Here is a 19,528-nt window from a genome sequence, read left to right on the forward strand (position 1 = left end):
GAGGAGTAGAAAGAGGAATCCTGAAGTGCAAGCCTAAGCTCGGGCTGGAATTGAGGAGCAGTTATTGTCCCACTCACAGTAACAGGTGAAGGAGACAGAGCTTTGGGTAGATTGGGGAGTCTGGCCTGTAAGTGGTATTGAGGGCAGGAGAAATCTTCTACCCAAACCATGGTGCAGCCCTACAGGGCGCATCCGCAGGAGGAGGACAGCCATAAGGGACTGTGCCTGGTGGGAGTGGAGTGATTCAGGTGAAGGAGAAGAACAGTCTTGGGGTTACAACTAGCTAACAGGATAGGCATGGACAGGAGCCTTGTGAATATGTAAATAGCCTTGAATGAGAATTCCTCTGTAAATACACCTGAGGAGGATGATGGCAAAAGTGTTCCCTTTCAGGAATAATAGAATTCTGGAATCATGTTATATTGGAGTTTACTAAGTGACTGTGCTGAGAAGAAAGTTAAAGTTGAATTCTGCCTGTTGCAGTGGTTGCAATAAAACTTTAGTTCGTTTTAAGACACTTAAGTGCCGTGTGGTTCCTGGACCGGAGAGCTGAGTTGGAGTGAGAATTTGGCCTCCCAAACCCCTGGATCGCTATTCCAGACCAATGACCCATCCCCAGTTTGACTGCAGGTGAACTGGAACAGAGTGTGTGGTGAGGGTGGCCCGAGTGTAAGCAGAGACTAAAGTTTGTTTTGTGTGGCACGGGGGCACGGGTGAGACCCATGTATTCTATAAACCATGCCAAACTTTAGCCATGGCTTATACAATACCATTTATGCAGGTATGTTTTGGCACTGATTTTTTAGGCACCATATATAGAATCTAGCCCATAATGTTTCTAGTCAAATAAGTCTTAAAATGAGGACTTACCTTTTAGAAAGCAAGTCATATTCATGCAATATCATCAACAGGTTTTCAACAAGATTGAGCTCACTTATCTTCTCCCTACATTCTGGACTATAAATTGAAAAGCTGTAGTCAATTTTAGAACATGTAACACAAGAAATGCATTTTTCTTATCTCATCTCCTATCCAAGAATTATTAAGTCATTTTCTATAAGGTGACTCTCAAGTGACTTCTGGAATCACTTGCTTGTTTGTAGAGCTATCATAATCTCTCAAATTCCTACCTGCCATAAAAGCCAGAATCAGTCTTTATATTATAAGCTCATGATAGATGAAAGTAATTATAGTACGCCAAATATAATATGCTATGAGAGGCAAATCAATCAGCCTTTATTCTAAATATTCCTTGACTGGAATTCTCAATGCCTTCCTCATAAATGTTTCAGAACATCCTTTCTTTTTAAAATGACTATACTGACATTTAAGCTGATATATTTGGAGACTTGCCAACTGATATTTAAAATTATTTAAATGTCCAGGAATGGCTCCCGGTCAGTTAATAGCCTTAAGCCAGCTAAGTGCTAATATTCTTGGCTGAATATTAGCACTTAGCAGCCAGCCCGGTCACCGGCTATGTCGTGCAACATAGCTGTTTAATGCCAAAATTCATTGGCTGACTGGCTAAGTTTAGCAGCCAATAAACCCACGTAAATAGCACATCTATCTTTGGCCGCTATAACTTAGCCAGTCAGCTGATCGCTTAACTGGCTATGTTTTTATCAGCCAAAAAGCCTAGAAATTTAATGCCTGTTGACAGATACGGCGCCTGCAATGAGTTTCCGGGTTTGCCGCCGACTGTGGGAGTTAGCCAAGTTCTTTCCCATGGTCTCAATATCAGCCCCTTTATTATTATGTATAGACAAGAAACTAAATAGATCCCTGTTGCTGCCAAAATAAATCCTAAGTTGTGTATGATGCATATAATTGTCCAAATGTAGCCAAAGCAGGTCATGTTTATTACATAATTATTTTAAAAATGTAAGTATATGTACATTCATACCATTTCTTTCCAAGAAGATGGCTATTTTGGTGGTATTTTCACAGCAGGGCACCTTAGTGAAATGTTCAACAATGTATTTAATTTATGCCTTTTTTATAAAGGCCACAACACAGATCAACTTCACTGATCACAACAGCAGATGATCATCAAAAACCCACACAGTGAAGAGTGACTTGTCAAAGGGGAAAATGTCTCAAACACCTGTGGCAAACTATAACACTTTATATGAACACAGCACAAAAAGTAATCATCGACAAAAAAAAAACCCCAAAAGAAATTTTTTTTAGTATTTTTTCTTTTGAACTATGCAAAACATTTGTATTTTTTAGAATTTTTCTTTTTTACTTAGATGTACAAAAAAATACGTTATTTTGGGCATGTGAATTGCACTGCCCCACACTGGTTCAATATGCAATGCAGTGCTGTACAATAGCGCACTAGAATTGAAAAATAAACAACTTATCTTAAACGCGCTGTCCAGTTCTTGTGAAGAGTGGTTATGCCCCAGTTTCCAAAATTGACAAGTGTGTGGTCCCTACGGTCCCGTTTTGCTCCGCTTCTTCAGGGAACCACTCCGCAGACCATTAAGATTCTGGAAACAAAAAAGCAATGCTTAAAATGACAAAAACCATGAACTGAAAAATTACCCAAAACAAACAAAAAGTCACTGTAGTCATGTCGCTAACTTCAAATCGCTGGAGGGTAGACTTCCCATTGCCCCACTATTGGCAAACATCGGGGCAGGGCGGAGGGCTAACTATAAACCGTCCATTACCCAATCACAGATCGCCATGTCATCCTCAGCTGATGACGGGATGGCCAATCCCGATTAAACAGGAGAGAACCAGTGCCAAATATCAAAAATTAAAGTCAGAAAGAAAAAAATAACAAAGATAAAGCAAAAGAAAAAGTAAAAGTAACAAGACAGAAAGACTGCCAAACTATAAAAAGGCTGCCCAATGCATCGTAGAGTTTAATCCACAAGATTCCAGCGATTGCAGGCGATAGATCCAATGCTATTAAACTTGCAGAAGCCTCTCGCTGCGATCTCCCCCACGTATGTAGTCAGCAACACTGTCAATTGCCAAACACTTTAGCATGTCAAAACTGTGCTGCAATTCTTTGCAGTGGTATACCAAAGGAGCCCCCAGCTGAGGATGACGTGGCGATCTCTGATTGGATAATGGCCGGTTTATAGTTAGCTGTCCACCCTGCCCTGATGTTTGCCAGTAGTTGGGCAGTAGGAAGTCTACTCTCCAGCAATTTGAAGTTAGCGACATGACTACAGTGACTTTTTGTTTGTTTTGGGTAATTTTTCAGTTCATGGTTTTTGTCATTTTAAGCATTGCTTTTTTGTTTCCAGAATTTTAATGGTTTGCAGTGTGGTTCCCTGAAGACGCGGAGCGAAATGGGACCGAAGGGACCGCACACTTGTCAATTTTGGAAGCTGGGGTGTAACCACTCTTCACATGAACTGGACAGCGCATTTAAGATAAGTTGTTTATTTTTCAATTCTAGTGCGCTATTGTACAGCACTGCACTGCATATTGAACCAGTGTGGGGCAGTGCAATTCACATGCCCAAAATAACGTATTTTTTGTACATCTATGTAAAAAAGAAAAATTCTAAAAAATGCAAAACTTTTTGCATAGTTCAAAAGAAAAAATACCAAAAAAAGTTCTTTTGGGGTTTTTTTTTTGTCAATGATTACTTTTTGTGCTGTGTTCATATAAAGTGTTATAGCTTGCCACAGGTGTATGAGATGTTTTCCCCTTTGACAAGTCACTCTTCACTGTGTGGGTTTTTGATGATTATTTTATAAAGGCAACAAAAATGCATGTCTACATAAATGAGCTAATCTATAGGGTGTCACCAACCTCTATGTTCTTCCTTCATTTTATTTATTTATTTATTGAACTTTATTAACTGCCTTTATGAAGAGATTCACCCAAGGCGGTGTACAGCAGGTCCAGTTTAACATAAAACTTACAATTTTGTTAACAGTATAACAGTAAAATGCCCAAATATAAACATAAATACAATCAATGCGGTAAACTTGGAAATGACAAATTAAAGCCTAGTAATAGGACTAACATGAAACAGTATCAGAAATATAAACATTTAACAGCACTTTAACACAATCATGTAAAAGAAATATGATAAATATCAGTACAATACAAACAATTCCATAATAGACAGCATGGAAGAATATTCAAATAACAGATATAATGTCAGCATACTGTCAATGGAGATATGATGTTAATGCTGTTCCTACAATACAATGACATCTTACTATGTAGCCAGGGCCAAGTGTAGATATATAGACGGGGACAACATGGCTAGTACAAAGTCATTTGGGATAAATAGATGGGTGGTTACACTCAAGGCAAGTTCTATGTACAGTTAAACAAGATATGAGAAACTGATCTAAGTTGCAGGGTATGCAGCAAGCTATACACCCAGTAAAATTAATAGCACAAAAACAACCCAGTTGTTCAGAAACTCTGAAATATGTTTGTTCTATGAGTGGCATGCTTGTGGGACAGGAATCATGCAGTACAGAATTCAGTATTATTTTTAAGTCATATAACAAGTCCAGCAGCTATGGCAGCGTTTTTCAACTGGTGTGCCGAAGCTGCTCCCCAGGTGTGCCATGGAAATTTTGTGTCACTCCTGTCCCACCCCCAGCCAGCGATCCATCATTATAAGTGTAGCTGTTGGCAGCAGTGAGAAGCAATTCAGGCAGCTTGCTAGTGCCAGCCTCCGAGTCTTCTCTCTGACATAACTTCCCGCTTCCGCATAGGTGGGAAGCATCCGAGAGAGAGAACTCGAGTTGGCATGAGCAGGCTATCTGAATCGCTGACCGCTGCTGACTGCAGTCATTGACCACTACAGGAAAAAGGTGAGAGAAAAACAGATAGGCTAAATTCCCCAGTTTGTGTTCCCAGATACTATGAGCAAGTTAATGGAACCTTCATACTAAATCTACTTTAACTTGGCTATACATTGCTAACTGGCTTAATTATAGTGAGATCTTAGGTTTGATTTGTGTGTTCCTGTGGCAGTTTGCTAGTTCTCATTACAAATTTTATCCAGATTATTATATAGTGAAGATTGTGTGGCATTTAGATGTTATCCATTTGGTATAATCTCATTACTTTGTCATTACTACTACTACTTATCATTTCTATAAATGTGTGCTTGGTCGGAGTCTATTATAAAGAAATTTAGGCCTACGGACCTACAGATTGGATGCAATGAAGGGTTGTGATTACCACCAGCAGTGTGGTGAGTATTCGCTTTATAACTGTTGTTTTTTAATGCATGTTATTTATGACCAGTTCTTTTTTTTGTAGGATTAAAGGTATCGGTACTCATATAGGGTCAACCTTAATGGCGGGGTCACTATCTATGGTTCCACCCCTACAGTAGCCACAACCCCACAGTAGCCACATCCATTTTACCAGCCATGGACCATATAAAAAGGCATCGTGGAAAATAGTACACAAGTCCCTAGGTCCAACAAAAGAACCCCTAAGAGTGACCATAATCTAATAAAATATGTAGACAAAAAAATCATCTGAAACTCCCAAAAACCAGACTCTGGTATACAGGATAACACCAGAAAAACAAAAATATTTTCCCCTTGTACTGCTATAAAGATAGCAGACATAAATTTCAAAAATTGACATATTCCATTCACTACAGTACAAATTAACATAAAACATAAAATTAACACAGCTACCACACTTAATCTTAAATTAAAAATAAAATTCCTTTTTTTTTAACTTTGTTGTCTGGCCACGTACTTTTTAAAATTGTGTTGGTCCCAGTTTCTGGTTTCTACTTTCCTCGTCTTCTCTTAACTCTGCTGCCAGGATTTCCTGTTTGTTTGTCATTTTTCTCTCCTCCTTTTCCTTTCAGTTTTCTTTGATTTTGTCTATTAGATTGTAAGCTCTTTGAGCAGGGACTGTCTTTCTTCTATGTTTGTGCAGCACTGCGTATGCTTTGTAGCGCTATAGAAATGCTAAATAGTAGTAGTAGTAGTAGTAATATTTTGTTTTCTGCCTTTGTCCACAATTAGTTCTTTCTTACTTTCCAATCTACAATTTCCCTCTTTTGACTGTGTTTACCTATAGCTTGCCCCTCTCTCCTCCTTACTTCCATCTAGCATTTCCTCCTCTTTTGACTGTGCCTACAGCTTGCCCCCTCTCTTCCCCACTTCCATAGTCTGCCCCTTTCTCTCCTCCCCACTTTCATCCGGCATTACCCCTCCTTTTCTCCGCATATCCAGCCAGCATTTACCCCCTCTCTCTCCTCGCCTCTTCTATCCAGCATTCGCCCTCTCTCTCCTCCATACATCCATCCAGCATTTGACCCCCTCCCTCCTCTCCCCACTTCCAACCAGAATTTCCTCCTCTCTCTTCTCCCCACTTCCATCCAGCATTATTCCCCTTTTCACCTCTCTCCCATCCAGCATTTCTCCCCTTGTCCCCTCTCTCCCATCCAGCATTTCTCCCCTCGACCCTCTTTCCCCATCCAGCATTTCTCCCCTTGACCCCTCTCTCCCCACCCAACATTTCTCCCCTTCTCCCCTCTCTCCCAATCTGGCATATCTCCCCTTCCTCCTCTCTCTTCCCATCCACCATCTCTCTCCTTGCACCCTCTCTCCCCATGCACAACTATAAAGATAACACAATCATTAAAGATGTAATTATTGAAAATTAAACACAATACTCATTTGTTAAATGATAAAATATATATCCTTAAAAAACTGATGATATGCTTGACAATTTTTGCATCTTGCCAGTGTGCCGCGAGATGAAAAAGGTTGAAAATCACTGAGCTATGGGGTTAACTAGAGACCCTCAGCGAGGCACAAGGGCAGTAAAGAGTGCTGCAGAATAAAATCCTGAGGGAGTGCTGGAAGCAGAAGCTGCCTCTGGTGTGAGATGACCAGAACCAAAAAGTACTGGGTTGCTATGAAACGATTTTAAAGTCATGAGTAGATTAACATTTTATAGACTAAATTAATGTTTTTAGAGTATGAAAAAAGCAGAAAACTTGTGAGAGAAATTAATTCTATGTCTGTTTTAGAATTTGGAAGAGAAGAAAGGTGAATTACATTATTTCTCTGTGTTTTACAATTGGAAAAAGAAGCCAGCCTGTATGAATAGAGTGATAAGAGTGTTTCCTGGGTGAAACAGTCTTTGAACACATGATATTGCAATGACATTGTTTTGTTCATTATTTATTTATTTAGTTTATTTCTTATATACCACCTGCAAGGCCGAAAACTATCAAAGGGTGCAGATTCAGGTACAATAGATATTTTTCTGTCTGTGGAGGGCTCACAATCTAAATTTTTTATCTAAGAGAATGGAGAGTACACTGATTTGCCCAAGATCACAAGGAGCTGCAGTGGAATTTGAAGCACTAACCATTAGGCTATTCCTCCACTGTCAGAAGATGCAAGACAGCTGTTCCTATAGGAGAGAGACCATTGCTTTTTGATTTTTCCAGCTCTCTACTCCAACCATATTCAATTACGAAGAGAGGAGGGAATTTCTTTCATTAGAGTCAATTAAGGATTTACATCAACTACTGAGTAACCCCAATCTTAGTGACAGATTAATAGTAGTCCTTTTACAGGTCATTGATAAACTAATATAAAATACACCAAATAACTGTATTGGGCAGTTCTATAAAATATACACTGCCATATGCTGATACACATATAATTCATTAGAATAATAAAATATGCATGTATAAATGTCAAAATTTTGCCTACGAACTATTCTGTAAATACACATGTATATTCCATAGCATAGACACAGGGGATGGGAAAAGGGGCAGATGCTAAAGGATAGGGGTAGAAGGGGTCTGATGCTGAGGCTTGGAGAAGGAGGCTGAGGGCTGATATGAGCTAAAAACCACACAGTAGGTGGCTGATGCTCAGTGATGTTGGCAAATAGATGGGGTGGGAGAATGGGGTTGATGCTGGGGCTGAGAAAAGGAGCTGGGGATGGCAGATCAGGGCTGGTCCAGCCATTAGGCAGGATTAGGCAGTCATCTAGGGCAGAAGCATCTGGGGCCAGCAAAGAGCAGTTGGAGTCCAAGCAAAACAAAGTCCTTATAACCACATAGTAGGAGGGTACTTTTACCAGCAGTATTTAATTGGTCCATTTACCAAGATTATTCTGGGAGGGGTGGTATTGGGATGATCATGATTGTTGGACAGGGCCAGGGGGCTTAAAAAGACTGAGAGGATGCAAGCCTGAAGGTTTGCCTAGGCCACCTAATATCCTTGCACCAGCCCTGGTCTTTTAGGGCACCTTTTTGTGACTTGATCATGATTGAAACAGGTCTAGCATTAGCCCTGGACATTTTTGCTTTGTTCCATTATGGAATGCCCAAATCTCACCCCAACGCACACCTGACATGCCCCCTTGTGATTTGGACGAACTACAAACGAACTAGTATTGGAAAATACCGATCTGGATGTTTTGGCAAAAATAAAAAGTCTATCTGTTGCTTTGTGCCTCTTTTTGAACATCATCTCTCTGTTTTGAATATGAGCCCCTAAGTATGAAAATACATTAGTATAATGGGTTTTTCTTAGTTAAGTAGTGCTCAGAAATGTATCGAATTTCAGGCAGACGTTTCTGAGGCAGTAGGATGTTATAGGTAGGCCAGTGAGGGGCAGAGCAACCCTTCCTTTCCGGCTTCCACATCGGCGATCGAGATGACGCAGCAGGAGACCCGCTTGTCGTTGGTTGGGAAGCCGGAAGGGGCAGGGCTACAGGGGAATACATGAAAGCTACCAATGAGGGCTAGGGAGCCTCTTGTTGGCAGCAAGCGGCGCGGGAGTTTCAATCGCTGTATTAGGCGGCTACCAGATCAGCTGATTTCCCGGCCGCCTTTTTTATTTTCGCGGTTTCTCACAAAAGCCGGCCATTTCCCTTTCCTTGTTCGCGATCACGGTGAAGCGGTGTCGCGCCTTTTTAATTTTGCCTTTTTCCACAAAGCCGGCCATCTTGCGACCATCGCGGACAGTGAGCGGCGCGGGAGTTTCCAACGTGGTCCCCCCACTCAGTAAAACCTGCTTTTCTTTGTTTTCCCTATCGCGTTACTAGCCGCCTATCAGATCAGCTGATTTCCCGGCCGCCTGTTATTTTGCCGCTTCTCCCAAAAGCCGGCCATTTCCCTGTCCTTGTTCGCAACAGCGGTGAAGCGGTGTCGCGCCCTTTGGCAGTAGCGACCGGGTTGGGGGTCCCTTTTTCCAGATGCCATATAGAGGCAGAAAAGAAAGCAATGGAGGAAAGATCAATGTCAGACAAATGTAGGGGAGGAATAAGACAGTCAGGAGATGGAAGACAGAAGAAGGCAGAAAACAGATACTGGAAAAATAAAATGTCCACTCAACAAAGACAGAAGAAAAGGATAGGAAATGCACATTTCTGTTTCTGTTATTCTAGTGCTGCAGTACTTGCGCAGTCTGGCTTCTTGGAGTTTCCAGGTCAATTTTTGTCTTCATATTTCTATTTCCAATTTGTGATCTTTTGATCTGTATTTGATAGAGAGTCAGTGGCATGGCAGGCCAGGTGCTTCTCTAGCCTGTTTTCTTGTTACTAGCATCTCTCCTAGTATGCAGTAGAAATCTGCCATGAACCAGGCAGGTCAAGCAGCTGATCCGAGCTTTGAATAGCGTGGACAGGAGAGACAATAGCAACAGGAAGTACAAGTTAGACCACGAGGCCCATCTCACCACGAGCTGTGCTTTCTTGCTGTTTGCTGGGATGGGGCCACTTCAGGAGGCCAAAGGTAATGTGTACATGGAGTGGCAACTGGCTGCTGGTGATCCACTGTACACCACTGAGTCCCCCACTCCTTATGGCAGTTGCTGTTGAATATTCCAGATAAAGTTTGCTTACAAAGTATTGTAGGCATGCTTTGCTTTTGCAACACACAGCAGAACTGGATAAACCATTAGGTATGGCAAGGCAGCTGCCTAGAGTGGCAGCTTCTGGGTATGGCAAACAGCAGCTGCAGTCAAAACAAAATAAGAGGACCAGATAGCCACAGAAACTCAAAGAACCAGCAGTATATTCTTTTACCTTCAGGGAGATAAGCAATTTTCAAATAGCCCATTTACCTGGGCAAATGACTTTGAGAAATTGCCCTGATTGCATGTATGTGTATATAGATGCAGAAATGTTAAAGGAAATTAGGGACGCAAACAAACTGGGCAACAGAATAATAATGGATGATTTCAATTACCCTGATATTGACTGGGTAAATGTAATATCGGGGCACGTTAGGGAGGTAAAATTCCTTGATGAAATCAAGGCCAGCTTTATGGAGCAGCTGGTACAGGAGCAGACAAGAGAAGGAAAAATTCTAGACCTAGTGCTTAGTGGAGTGCATGATCTGGTGCGGGAGGTAATGGTGCTGGGGCTGCTTGATAACAGTGATCATAATATGATCGGATTTGATATTAGCTTTGAAGTAAGTATACATAGGAAATCAAATATGTTAGCGTTCAACTTTAAAAAAGGAGACTATAATAAAATGAGAAGAACAGTGAAAAAAAACTTAGAGGAGCGAATGTGAGGGTCAAAAATTTACATCAGGCGTGGATGCTGTTCAAAAACACCATCCTGGAAGCCCAGGCCAAATATATTCCGTGTATTAAAAAAGGAGGACGGAAGACCAAACAACAGCTGGTGTGGTTAAAAAGTGAGGTGAAGGAAGCTATTAGAGCTAAAAGAAAATCCTTCAGGAAATGGAAGAAGGAACCAACTGAAAATAATAAGAAACAGCATAAGGAATGTCAAGTCAAATGCAAAGCGCTGATAAGGAAGGCTAAGAGGGACACTGGTTTCCCCATTCCTCTCCACAGCTCAGCACAATCCTAACGCCAGCTCGGAGCTGGTGTAGGGTTAACGGCGGCAAGAGTGCCCTTGTTTGGCATGCTGTACACTGAATATTGGGGAGAATAGGGCATGACCTTATTAGCATGCATTTGCATGCTCATTACACTGGGAGGCAGCGAACCTGTTGGTTCATGCGCTCGCCAGCTCTCAGCATTCTGTGCAAGCAAATGTGGACAATGGTCTGGTGCTAATGGCCTCTAGCGCCCACATTTGCTTCTGAGCATCACCCTGTTATGGTGCCCAATACTCTTGCACTGGCCCTGTTCGCAGCAGTGGAAATCAACACCCCTTGAGCTGCAACAGATAATTATTATCTGTTTAAAAAAAAAAAGATGTAAGGCCTACCTTTTTACTGTAGTATCTGCATTGCAAATTTTAGTTTGTTGTAATTAGAAGGTTGGTATTTCTTGAATATTAGGTGTGGAATCATGTTGGGTGGGTTGAGGAAATGAAGTGGGGGAAATGTAACTTCATATAATGGAGTAGGATGACAGGGTGGTAGACTGTGTGTATTGTATCATTGTGAGGGTAATTTGTTTCAAACATATTTTGATGAGGAAGAGAAATCAAATATAATAAATACTATCATTTCTGGAAAATTCCAAGGGGGGGGGTCTTACAAATCCATATACAGATCCAAGTCACTGAAAATGATCAAAACTGGGAGAGTGGAGGAGAATCCTAATGGTTAGTGCAGTGGGCTTTGACTCTGGCAACCCAGGTTTGATTCCCACCACAGTTCCTTGTCACTTTACCCTTCATTGCCCCAGGTACAAAAACTTAGGGCCCCTTTTACTAAGCCGCTTAGGCACCTACGTGTACCAAATTGGAGTTACTGCCCGGTTACTGCGTGGCCCTTGCGGTAATTTCAATTTTGGCACTCGTCCACTACGTGCGTCTGGAAAATATTTTTTATTTTCTGGCGCGTGTAGCGGACGCACACCAAGTGGCATCTGACATGTGTAGGTCATTACTACCCAAATTCTTTACTGCTAGGTCTATGGCTGGTGGTAAGGTCTCAGACCCAAAATAGACGCGCGGCAATTTTGATTTTGTCGCATGTCCATTTTGGCAAGGATAAAAAGGCATTTTTTTGCAGGCGTGCTGAAGAATGGATCTGCATGCACCCAAAACCCATGCCTACACTACTGCAAGCCATTTTTCAGCGCACCTTTATAAAAGGACCCCTTAGATTGTGAGCGCTCTAGGGACAGAGAAAATACTTGCATATAATGTGTAAAGCACAGCATATGTCTAGTAGTGCTATAGAAATGATTAGTAGTAGTAGTAGTAGAGTTGTGTCCACCATGAAACTTACACTATTGAGGCACAATTTGAATGAACCCAAATTTTTGGCAAATGGGATTGTAATAGTCTATGATAACCTTACCTTTCAACTAAACTTGTAAGAGCAAGGAGAGCACCCAGCAGAACATTGTTATCCCTGGCTGCCAACAGTTTCACTAATGTCTGAAAAAGAAAGATTTTTAAGTTAAAGCATAAATATCCAAAACACTTCATCTTAATCAAGACAAAAGATACATTTTTTCTATGATTTCAGGGTACAGTTTCAATTTCTTTAGAAGGGGCAGTATTGCAAATTCATAGATGTAGAAGGGAAAACCTAGAAATGGATTAGCCTGTCAGGGTTGACCTAGGTCAGGTGACGACTCTAATTGCATTTTTCTGGTCACTGAACCAAGTATATGTTACATTTTTTTCTTTAATATCTTTAGGCTTACAAAATCACATACAGGCTAATTTTTGAAAGAGATGTACATCCAAAAAGTGACATAAATTGGCACTTTGATGACCATCTCACAGAAATGTCCAAATCGGTATAATTGAAACCGCATTTTGGATGTCTTTCTCGGAAGTCCGTCGGATGGACATCCAAATCTCAAGGGGGCGTATCGGAGGCGTGTTCATGGAGGGACTTGGGCGTTCTTAAGACTTGGACGTCTTTGAGCCATAATGGAACAAAGTAAAAATATCCAGCACTAAAACTTCGACATTTTGAGCTGGACCTGTTTTTTTTACGAATAAGGCACAAAAAGGTGCCCCAAATGACCAGAAGACCACTGAAGGGAATCAGGGATGACCTCCCCTTACTCCCACAGTGGTCACTAACCCCCTCCCACCCTCAAAAAGTGCATTGAAGAACATTACTTGCCAGCCTCTATGCCAGCCTCAGATGTCATATTTAGGTCCATGACAGCAGTATGCAGGTCCCTGGAGTAGTTTAGTGGACTTCAGACAGGTGGACCCAGGCCCCATACCCCCACTAACTGTGAGCCCTCCAAAACCCACCAGAAACCCACTGTACCCACATATAGGTGCCCCTTCACCCGTAAGGGCTATAGTAGTGGTGTACAGTTGGGGGTAGTGGGTTTTGGGGGGCTCGGCACAAAAGATAAGGGAGCTGTGTACCTGGGAGCATTTTATGAAGTCCACTGCAGTGCCCCCTAGGGTGCCCGATTGCTGTCCTGGCATGTCAGGGGGACCAGTCTATTAAAAATGCTGGCTCCTCCCACATCCAAATGGCTTGAATTTGGATGTCTTAGACGTGGACGTTTTTTTTTTTTTTTTTTAATGGCCAAAAATCAAAGACGTCCAAATCCAAGGACGTCCATGGTATTTTCAAACACAAAAGATAGACATCCATCTTTTTCGAAAAGACCTTCTCCCTGCTTCGGAATTTGGACATCTTTGTAAAACGTTCAAATTCTGACTTAGACCTTTCTTTCGAAAATGCCCCTCATAGTAACCTATGTAACTTTGTAAGTCTATGTACATTGAAAATGAGCCTTATAATCTATTTTGCATGACATAAGAGTTGGGCTTGGACGGCTTTAATCCAGGAGTCTTTCCATCATGCCTTGTTCAGAGTTGCCCACTTGACTTGGTTCATATTATTTTCAGGATATTTCTTCCTGAAATCTTTTCAAAGAGATTCACTATCTGAACTTGCAAAATTCCTTTTCTTTAGTCCTGCAGCTTCATCCTGCAAACTTGGTTTTTTGGTTCAAACAAAGCCAGAATATGATGGCTAAAGCATCACAAGGTTTCACTTCCAGCTATCTAGGCCTTGCTCCATTTTAATCCTCCCCATCCTTTCTTCCCTAACCAACAAAGAAATAGTCTTCTGTCTGAGATTAAAGATTGCACATCCATCTGTAAAACAGGATGTCATTGTGTGATGTGGAAACTGCCTTTGAAGCATTTTAGTCTCCATCCAGTCTGAGACATAAAAACAGAGCTCAAAAATCATATTCAGACCTTTCAGATGACAGTCTACAGCACTGCCAACCAGGTCAGATGTTACTGGAATTGGCTTGGATTCTGAAGATTGTTTTATTATATATGCCTCCCTCCCATGTAATCTAGCAATACTGTTAACTGGGAATTAACTCTTTAGATTAGCCTTCTGTCACTTCTACAATCAGGTAAAAATGGAGCTGATGAAGCTGGTGAGGATTTTAGACAGCCAATTTTAGTCTGACTGACCTACTCTCAGCAGCATCAGGACAAAGGTAGCTTGCAGCCTTAAAATTCAAAACCTCATCAACCCCCCTTATTCAGTGGTAGCCTGAATTAAATCAAAACCCATTCACTCATCCTAGCTCACTTAGGGGCCATGGGAGGGCTAATGAGCGGATAGCGTGCGTCAAATTGGCACTACCACCAGGGTAGCTCATGTGCCCGATGGTAATTCTGAGTTTGACATGCGCCGAATCCCGCGGTAGAAAATATTTTTCTATTTTCTACCATAGGGAGCATTCCTCGGTGGTAATCAGCACTGCGGCCATATTGGCGCGCATTGCATGGTTACTGCACAGGTAGTGTGTGAGCCCTTACCGCTAGGTCAATAGCTGATGGTAAGGGCTCAGGCCGTAAATAGGTGTGTGCTAGTTTTAATTTTTGCGCACGCCCATTTCCCAGCCCATTAAAAAATGGCCTTTTTCCCTTGCCGCAGTAAAAATTGGCCCAGCACATGCCAAAAAGACGCGCCCACACTACCGTAGGCCACTTTTTACCGCAGCTTTGTAAAAGGACCCCTTAACCCTCATTGCTTCAGATACAAACCTAGGAGCCTTTTTACCTAAGCATAATGTGCACTAACAGACATTAATATCCACTGTGGACCATGTGACACTTAGTGTATGCTAAGCTTGAGTAAAAGGGCACCTTAGATTGTGAGCTCTCCAGGGATAGAAAAATAAGTTACTGTACCAGAATATAACTCACCTTGAACTTCTAAGAAAGGTATGAACTAAATCCAAAAACCCAAATTTTTACATGAGACCTGTTGTGTAGAACTAAAGTTGATTATTCATTTCGTTAGATATATTTTAGGTAATGAAAGTATATTTGGAGTCACACCAAACATCACTCTAAACAACCAGCATAATTGAACTGGAGTGTGTATTCCTTGAGCTAAATTCAGAAGAGTCCAGAGGACAATATCTAGCTTATAATCGAAAGTGATCACCGGCCATCTTCCAACACAAATCGGGAGATGGCCGGCGATTTCTTAAAAGCGGCGAAATCGGTATAATTGAAAAAGCGGCATTTTTGACAGCATCGCCGCTTTCCCTTTGCTTCGCCGGCGAAAGTTCAAGGGGGCGTGTCGGTAGATTAGCGAAGGCGGGACACGGGCGGGCATGGGCGTGGCTACCAGATGGCCGGCTTTCGCTGATAATGAAAAAAAAAGCGGCGTTAAGCGGTATTTCGCCGGGTTTACTTGGTCCTTTTATTTTCACGACCAAGCCTCAAAAAGGTGCCCCAACTGACCAGATGACCACTGGAGAGAATGGGGTATGACCTCCCCATACTCCCCCAGTGGTCACCAATCCCCTTCCAAACTAAAAAAATAAAACTAAAAACCTTTTTTGCCAGCCTGTATGCCAGCCTCAAATGCCGTACCCACCTCCATGACAGCAGAATGTGTTGTATCCTCCGACAGCCTTTCCCTGGTTGCGATGTGGCTCTCGGGTGAGTGTCACACTTTTTCTGTTAGGTGCCCTGCAGAGTCACATTAGCAATGCATTGTGGTGGGTGTAAGGTACTGGGCTCTACTCCCATGGGTCTTTTTCCCCCCTGCTAACTGGGTCAGAGTGTGCCCTGTTTTGTTTCCTGTTGTAGTCCATGCGGTAGTGACCATTTTTGTAAGCCAGTTTTAGTTCCCTTTCCTGTGTTACCCATGTTAGAGAACGTAGTTCTTACCTTGAATGGTGCTGAAAGAGGGCATTGTACACCATTGTGCCAGCTCTGACCTACTGCTAATCTTAGTACCAGGGGACTCTTTGCCAGTGGGGCACAACCTCTGATCTGCACTTAACTGTGAGTAAACGTGGTTATTTCAAGAAAGGACTTTTTCAAAGAGATTAGTCTTCAGGTGTGAACTGGTGTACCAAAGTTATACAGCAGCAATAAGTCCTAGAGGCTGTATGCAGGTCCCTGGAGCAATTTAAATGGGTGCAGTACATTTGTGGGTAGTGGGTTTGGGGGGCTCAGCTCTCAAAGTAAGAGAGCTATGCACGTGGGAGCTTTTCTGAAGTCCACCGCAGTGACCCCTAAGGTGGCTGGTTGGTGTCCTGGCATGTCAGTGGGGCCGGTGCACTAAAAATGCTGGCTCCTCCCACGGCCAAATGCCTTGAATTTGTCCGGGGTTTGAGATGGCCGACATAACTTTCCATTATCGCTGAAAAACAAACCCGGCCATCTCAAACCCGGCGAACTCCAAGGCATTTGACCGGGCTAAACCGTATTATCGAAAAAAAAAAATGGCCAGCCATCTTTTTCGATAATACGGTTCCGGCCAGCTGTAGCGCCGCCGCCAACAAAGATCGCCGGCGATCTATTTGGCCGGCGACATTCGATTATGCCCCTCTATGTTACATCTTGTTCATTTATCACAAAAGCAGTGTAATAAGTAGAGATAGGCAGAGAAATAGTTTCAGCCTTATAACTTGCTTGTTCCCTGACTTTCCCAGCAGGGGGAAATAAGTTGATATATCAGTTAGCAGGTAATCTGAATCAGCTTTTTCAATATAGGAAAGGAGAAACCACTTGAGAAAAAGAAACTGGAAGTTACCTGCCTGAAAGCCCACATGAGATTTCTGCTTGAGCATCTAAGCATCCATTTTTAATGTGGATACAGTTATCATCTGAGACTTATATTTCAGGAATTGCAAAACGATATACTACCCGTGTGTGCAAGTTGGACAGTTGCTTGATTTATTAAAAACAAAGAGGGGATTAACATTGGAGCCAACTCTGTGGGTGCTGTGGGTGCTTGAGCACCCCCAATATTGAGAAAATTCCTTGTATGTGTCCAGGAAGGGGTAATTTCCATTGGGCTTAGCACCCCCAATAATTTTGAAAAGTTGGCTCCTATGGGGATTAACATGTTTCTGGTAAAATGATTTTGTTTCTTTTTTCTCCAAGAGTTATCTGTGAGAAGGGCAGCTTCTGTGAGCTCCGTAATCTAAAGTTGTATGACTTATGCTGATTTTATTTAATAAACTGTACTGTAAGCAATCTTTCCAAGCATTACAGTTGACAAGCATTCACTTGCTCTCTCAAACCCTGGTAGTGTCACAATGCTGCCTATGTACTAAATTGCTATTAATTTTGCAAATGGAGCTAATGGGCAAAAAATAAATAAATAAAATAAGAAGCATCTTAAAAATGTGAACAAAATGCTGATATTTGGGGGATTTGTGTGTTTTTCAATGTGGAAGCCCTGCAAAATTATTTACAAACTAGTAAAACTGGCCCGTTTCTGACACAAATGAAATGGGCGCTAGCAAGGTTTTCCTCGGAGTGTGTATGTTTGAGAGAGTGTGTGTGAGACTGACTGTGTGAGAGAGAGTGAATGTGCAAGTGTGTGTGTGTGACAGAGAGAGAGAGAGTGAGACTGGGTGTGAGTGTGTCTGTGAGAAAGAAAGTGTGTGTGTGAGAATGAGAGAGAGAGTGTGTGTGTGTGTGTGTGTGTGTGTGTGTGTGTGTGTGTGTGAGAATGAGAGTGTGTGCCATGGGCCCCCCTCCCTCCCTCCGAGTTCCATGGTCGTCCCCCTCCCTCCCTCTGAGTTCCAGGGTCGCGTCCCTCCCTCCCTCCCTACCTCCAAGTTCCAGGGTCGCCCTGCCCCTCCCACCCCTTCCCTGCTCCATCCCCCTCCCTCCGAGTTTCAGGGTCCCCCTCCCTCCCTCCCAGTTCTAGTGTCGTCATCCCTCCCTCCCTTCCTCCCTCCCTCCCAGTTCCAGCTGCACTCGCTCCAAGTTTTAAAAATCATCTTCACATGAAAGCAGCATTAAAAGGCGTGCAGCCTCGGTCCTTCTCTCTGTGTTAGCTGTGGTCCCGCCCTCATTGCGGAAAGAGGAAATGAGGGCGGGACCAGAGCTAACAGAGAGAGAAGGGCCGAGCCTGCACGCCTGGTGGCGGCGACCTGGGGCGGCGTGGTGTTGCAGCGAGGGCGGCAGGGGTGGGGCCTTGTGCGGTTGGTCAGTGCTGCGGCTGACGTTCCCAGAACTACGTGATGTTCAGTAGCCTTACAGCAGAGCGCACAAATGTCTCAGCCATGAACCACGCAGTCAGCTTCAGAACGCTGGAGGTGCGTTTGATTAGATAGGATGTTGCCATTTACAAATAGTAAAATTTCATATATAGCCCACTCTTGAGTAAAATGTACTAAAATTCTTCACTAATGAACTGCTTTGCTACAATATCATGCAGAGCAGCTTATCTGGATTTTAGCTCATGCCTACTTAGTAATAACTCAAGGTGATTTACATCCAGGGACAGCAGCTACTTCCCAGTTCCCAGAGGGCTTACTATTTAAGGGGTCCTTTTACTAAGCAGTGGTAAGCACTATTGAGAAATTAGCACATGGCCATTAATTGAGTTCATTAAAAATTGGCCATTTTACAGCTATGCTAAAAGTGGCCTCAGCATACAAGGAAACCCACATGCTAGTTATAGCGCAGGCCATCTTTTAGTGCAGCATAATAAAAGGGTCCCTAAATTTGTACCTGAGGCACTAGAAGGTTAAGTGATCTGCCCCAAATCACAAGGAGCAGCAGTGGGATTTGAATACAAGCTTCCCAGATTTTCAGCAAAAAACATGCCCTTGCTGACAGGTTTTCACAAAAAGAAAACTACACTTTAATGCACCAAGAAAGTTAGCTATGGGGTTCAATTACATCTGCAGTTAACTTTTACAGAAAATCTCTAGGGTTAGTACACCTGTCCCAAAAGCATTAGTGTAATTTAAAACCTTCTGGACTGGGTCAGCTCTATGGTATAGAAGACTTTCAGTCAAATCTCCTCTCTGAGAGGTCCAGCAAAGAGGCAGAGGCAATGAACTCAAGACCAGGGGAAGAAGAACAGGGGTCACTCCTGCTCAGCATAGAGCAATACCTTGAGGAGGACTGGAGACTTTCCTCCAACTATCATGGTTACCTCATGTCAGCATGCCATCTACGGTGGGGAGGGGAGGGGAAGGGAAGATTTTAAAAAGAACAAAAAAATAAAAAGAGCAAATACATTTTCAGAATATTAGCTCCATCTAAATTCACAAAGTAGAATCCATCTTCTAAAAGCTTTGTATACTAGTATACTTCATGTAAGACAAAACAAAGATTTCAATTAGAAACATGATAAGAAATCAAAACCAGAATAAGA

The 19,528-nt window shown here is 42.5% G+C and overlaps 1 protein-coding gene across 3 annotated transcripts in view; it reads right to left on the minus strand.

Moving 5' to 3' along the window:
* NEK10 (NIMA related kinase 10) overlaps nt 1–19,528 on the minus strand; it is a 487,142-nt gene that overhangs the window by 357,439 nt on the left and 110,175 nt on the right. For all 3 annotated transcript variants that reach the window (XM_030205786.1, XM_030205778.1, XM_030205768.1), the window contains exons 10-11: nt 12,233–12,312; nt 871–957 (exon numbers count right to left, since the gene is read on the minus strand). In XM_030205786.1, the coding sequence (XP_030061646.1) occupies nt 871–957; nt 12,233–12,312 (167 nt within the window). The remainder of the gene's footprint in view (nt 1–870; nt 958–12,232; nt 12,313–19,528) is intronic.

The sequence above is a fragment of the Microcaecilia unicolor genome, chromosome 1 (assembly GCF_901765095.1).
Source record: "Microcaecilia unicolor chromosome 1, aMicUni1.1, whole genome shotgun sequence".
Classification (NCBI taxonomy): domain Eukaryota; kingdom Metazoa; phylum Chordata; class Amphibia; order Gymnophiona; family Siphonopidae; genus Microcaecilia; species Microcaecilia unicolor.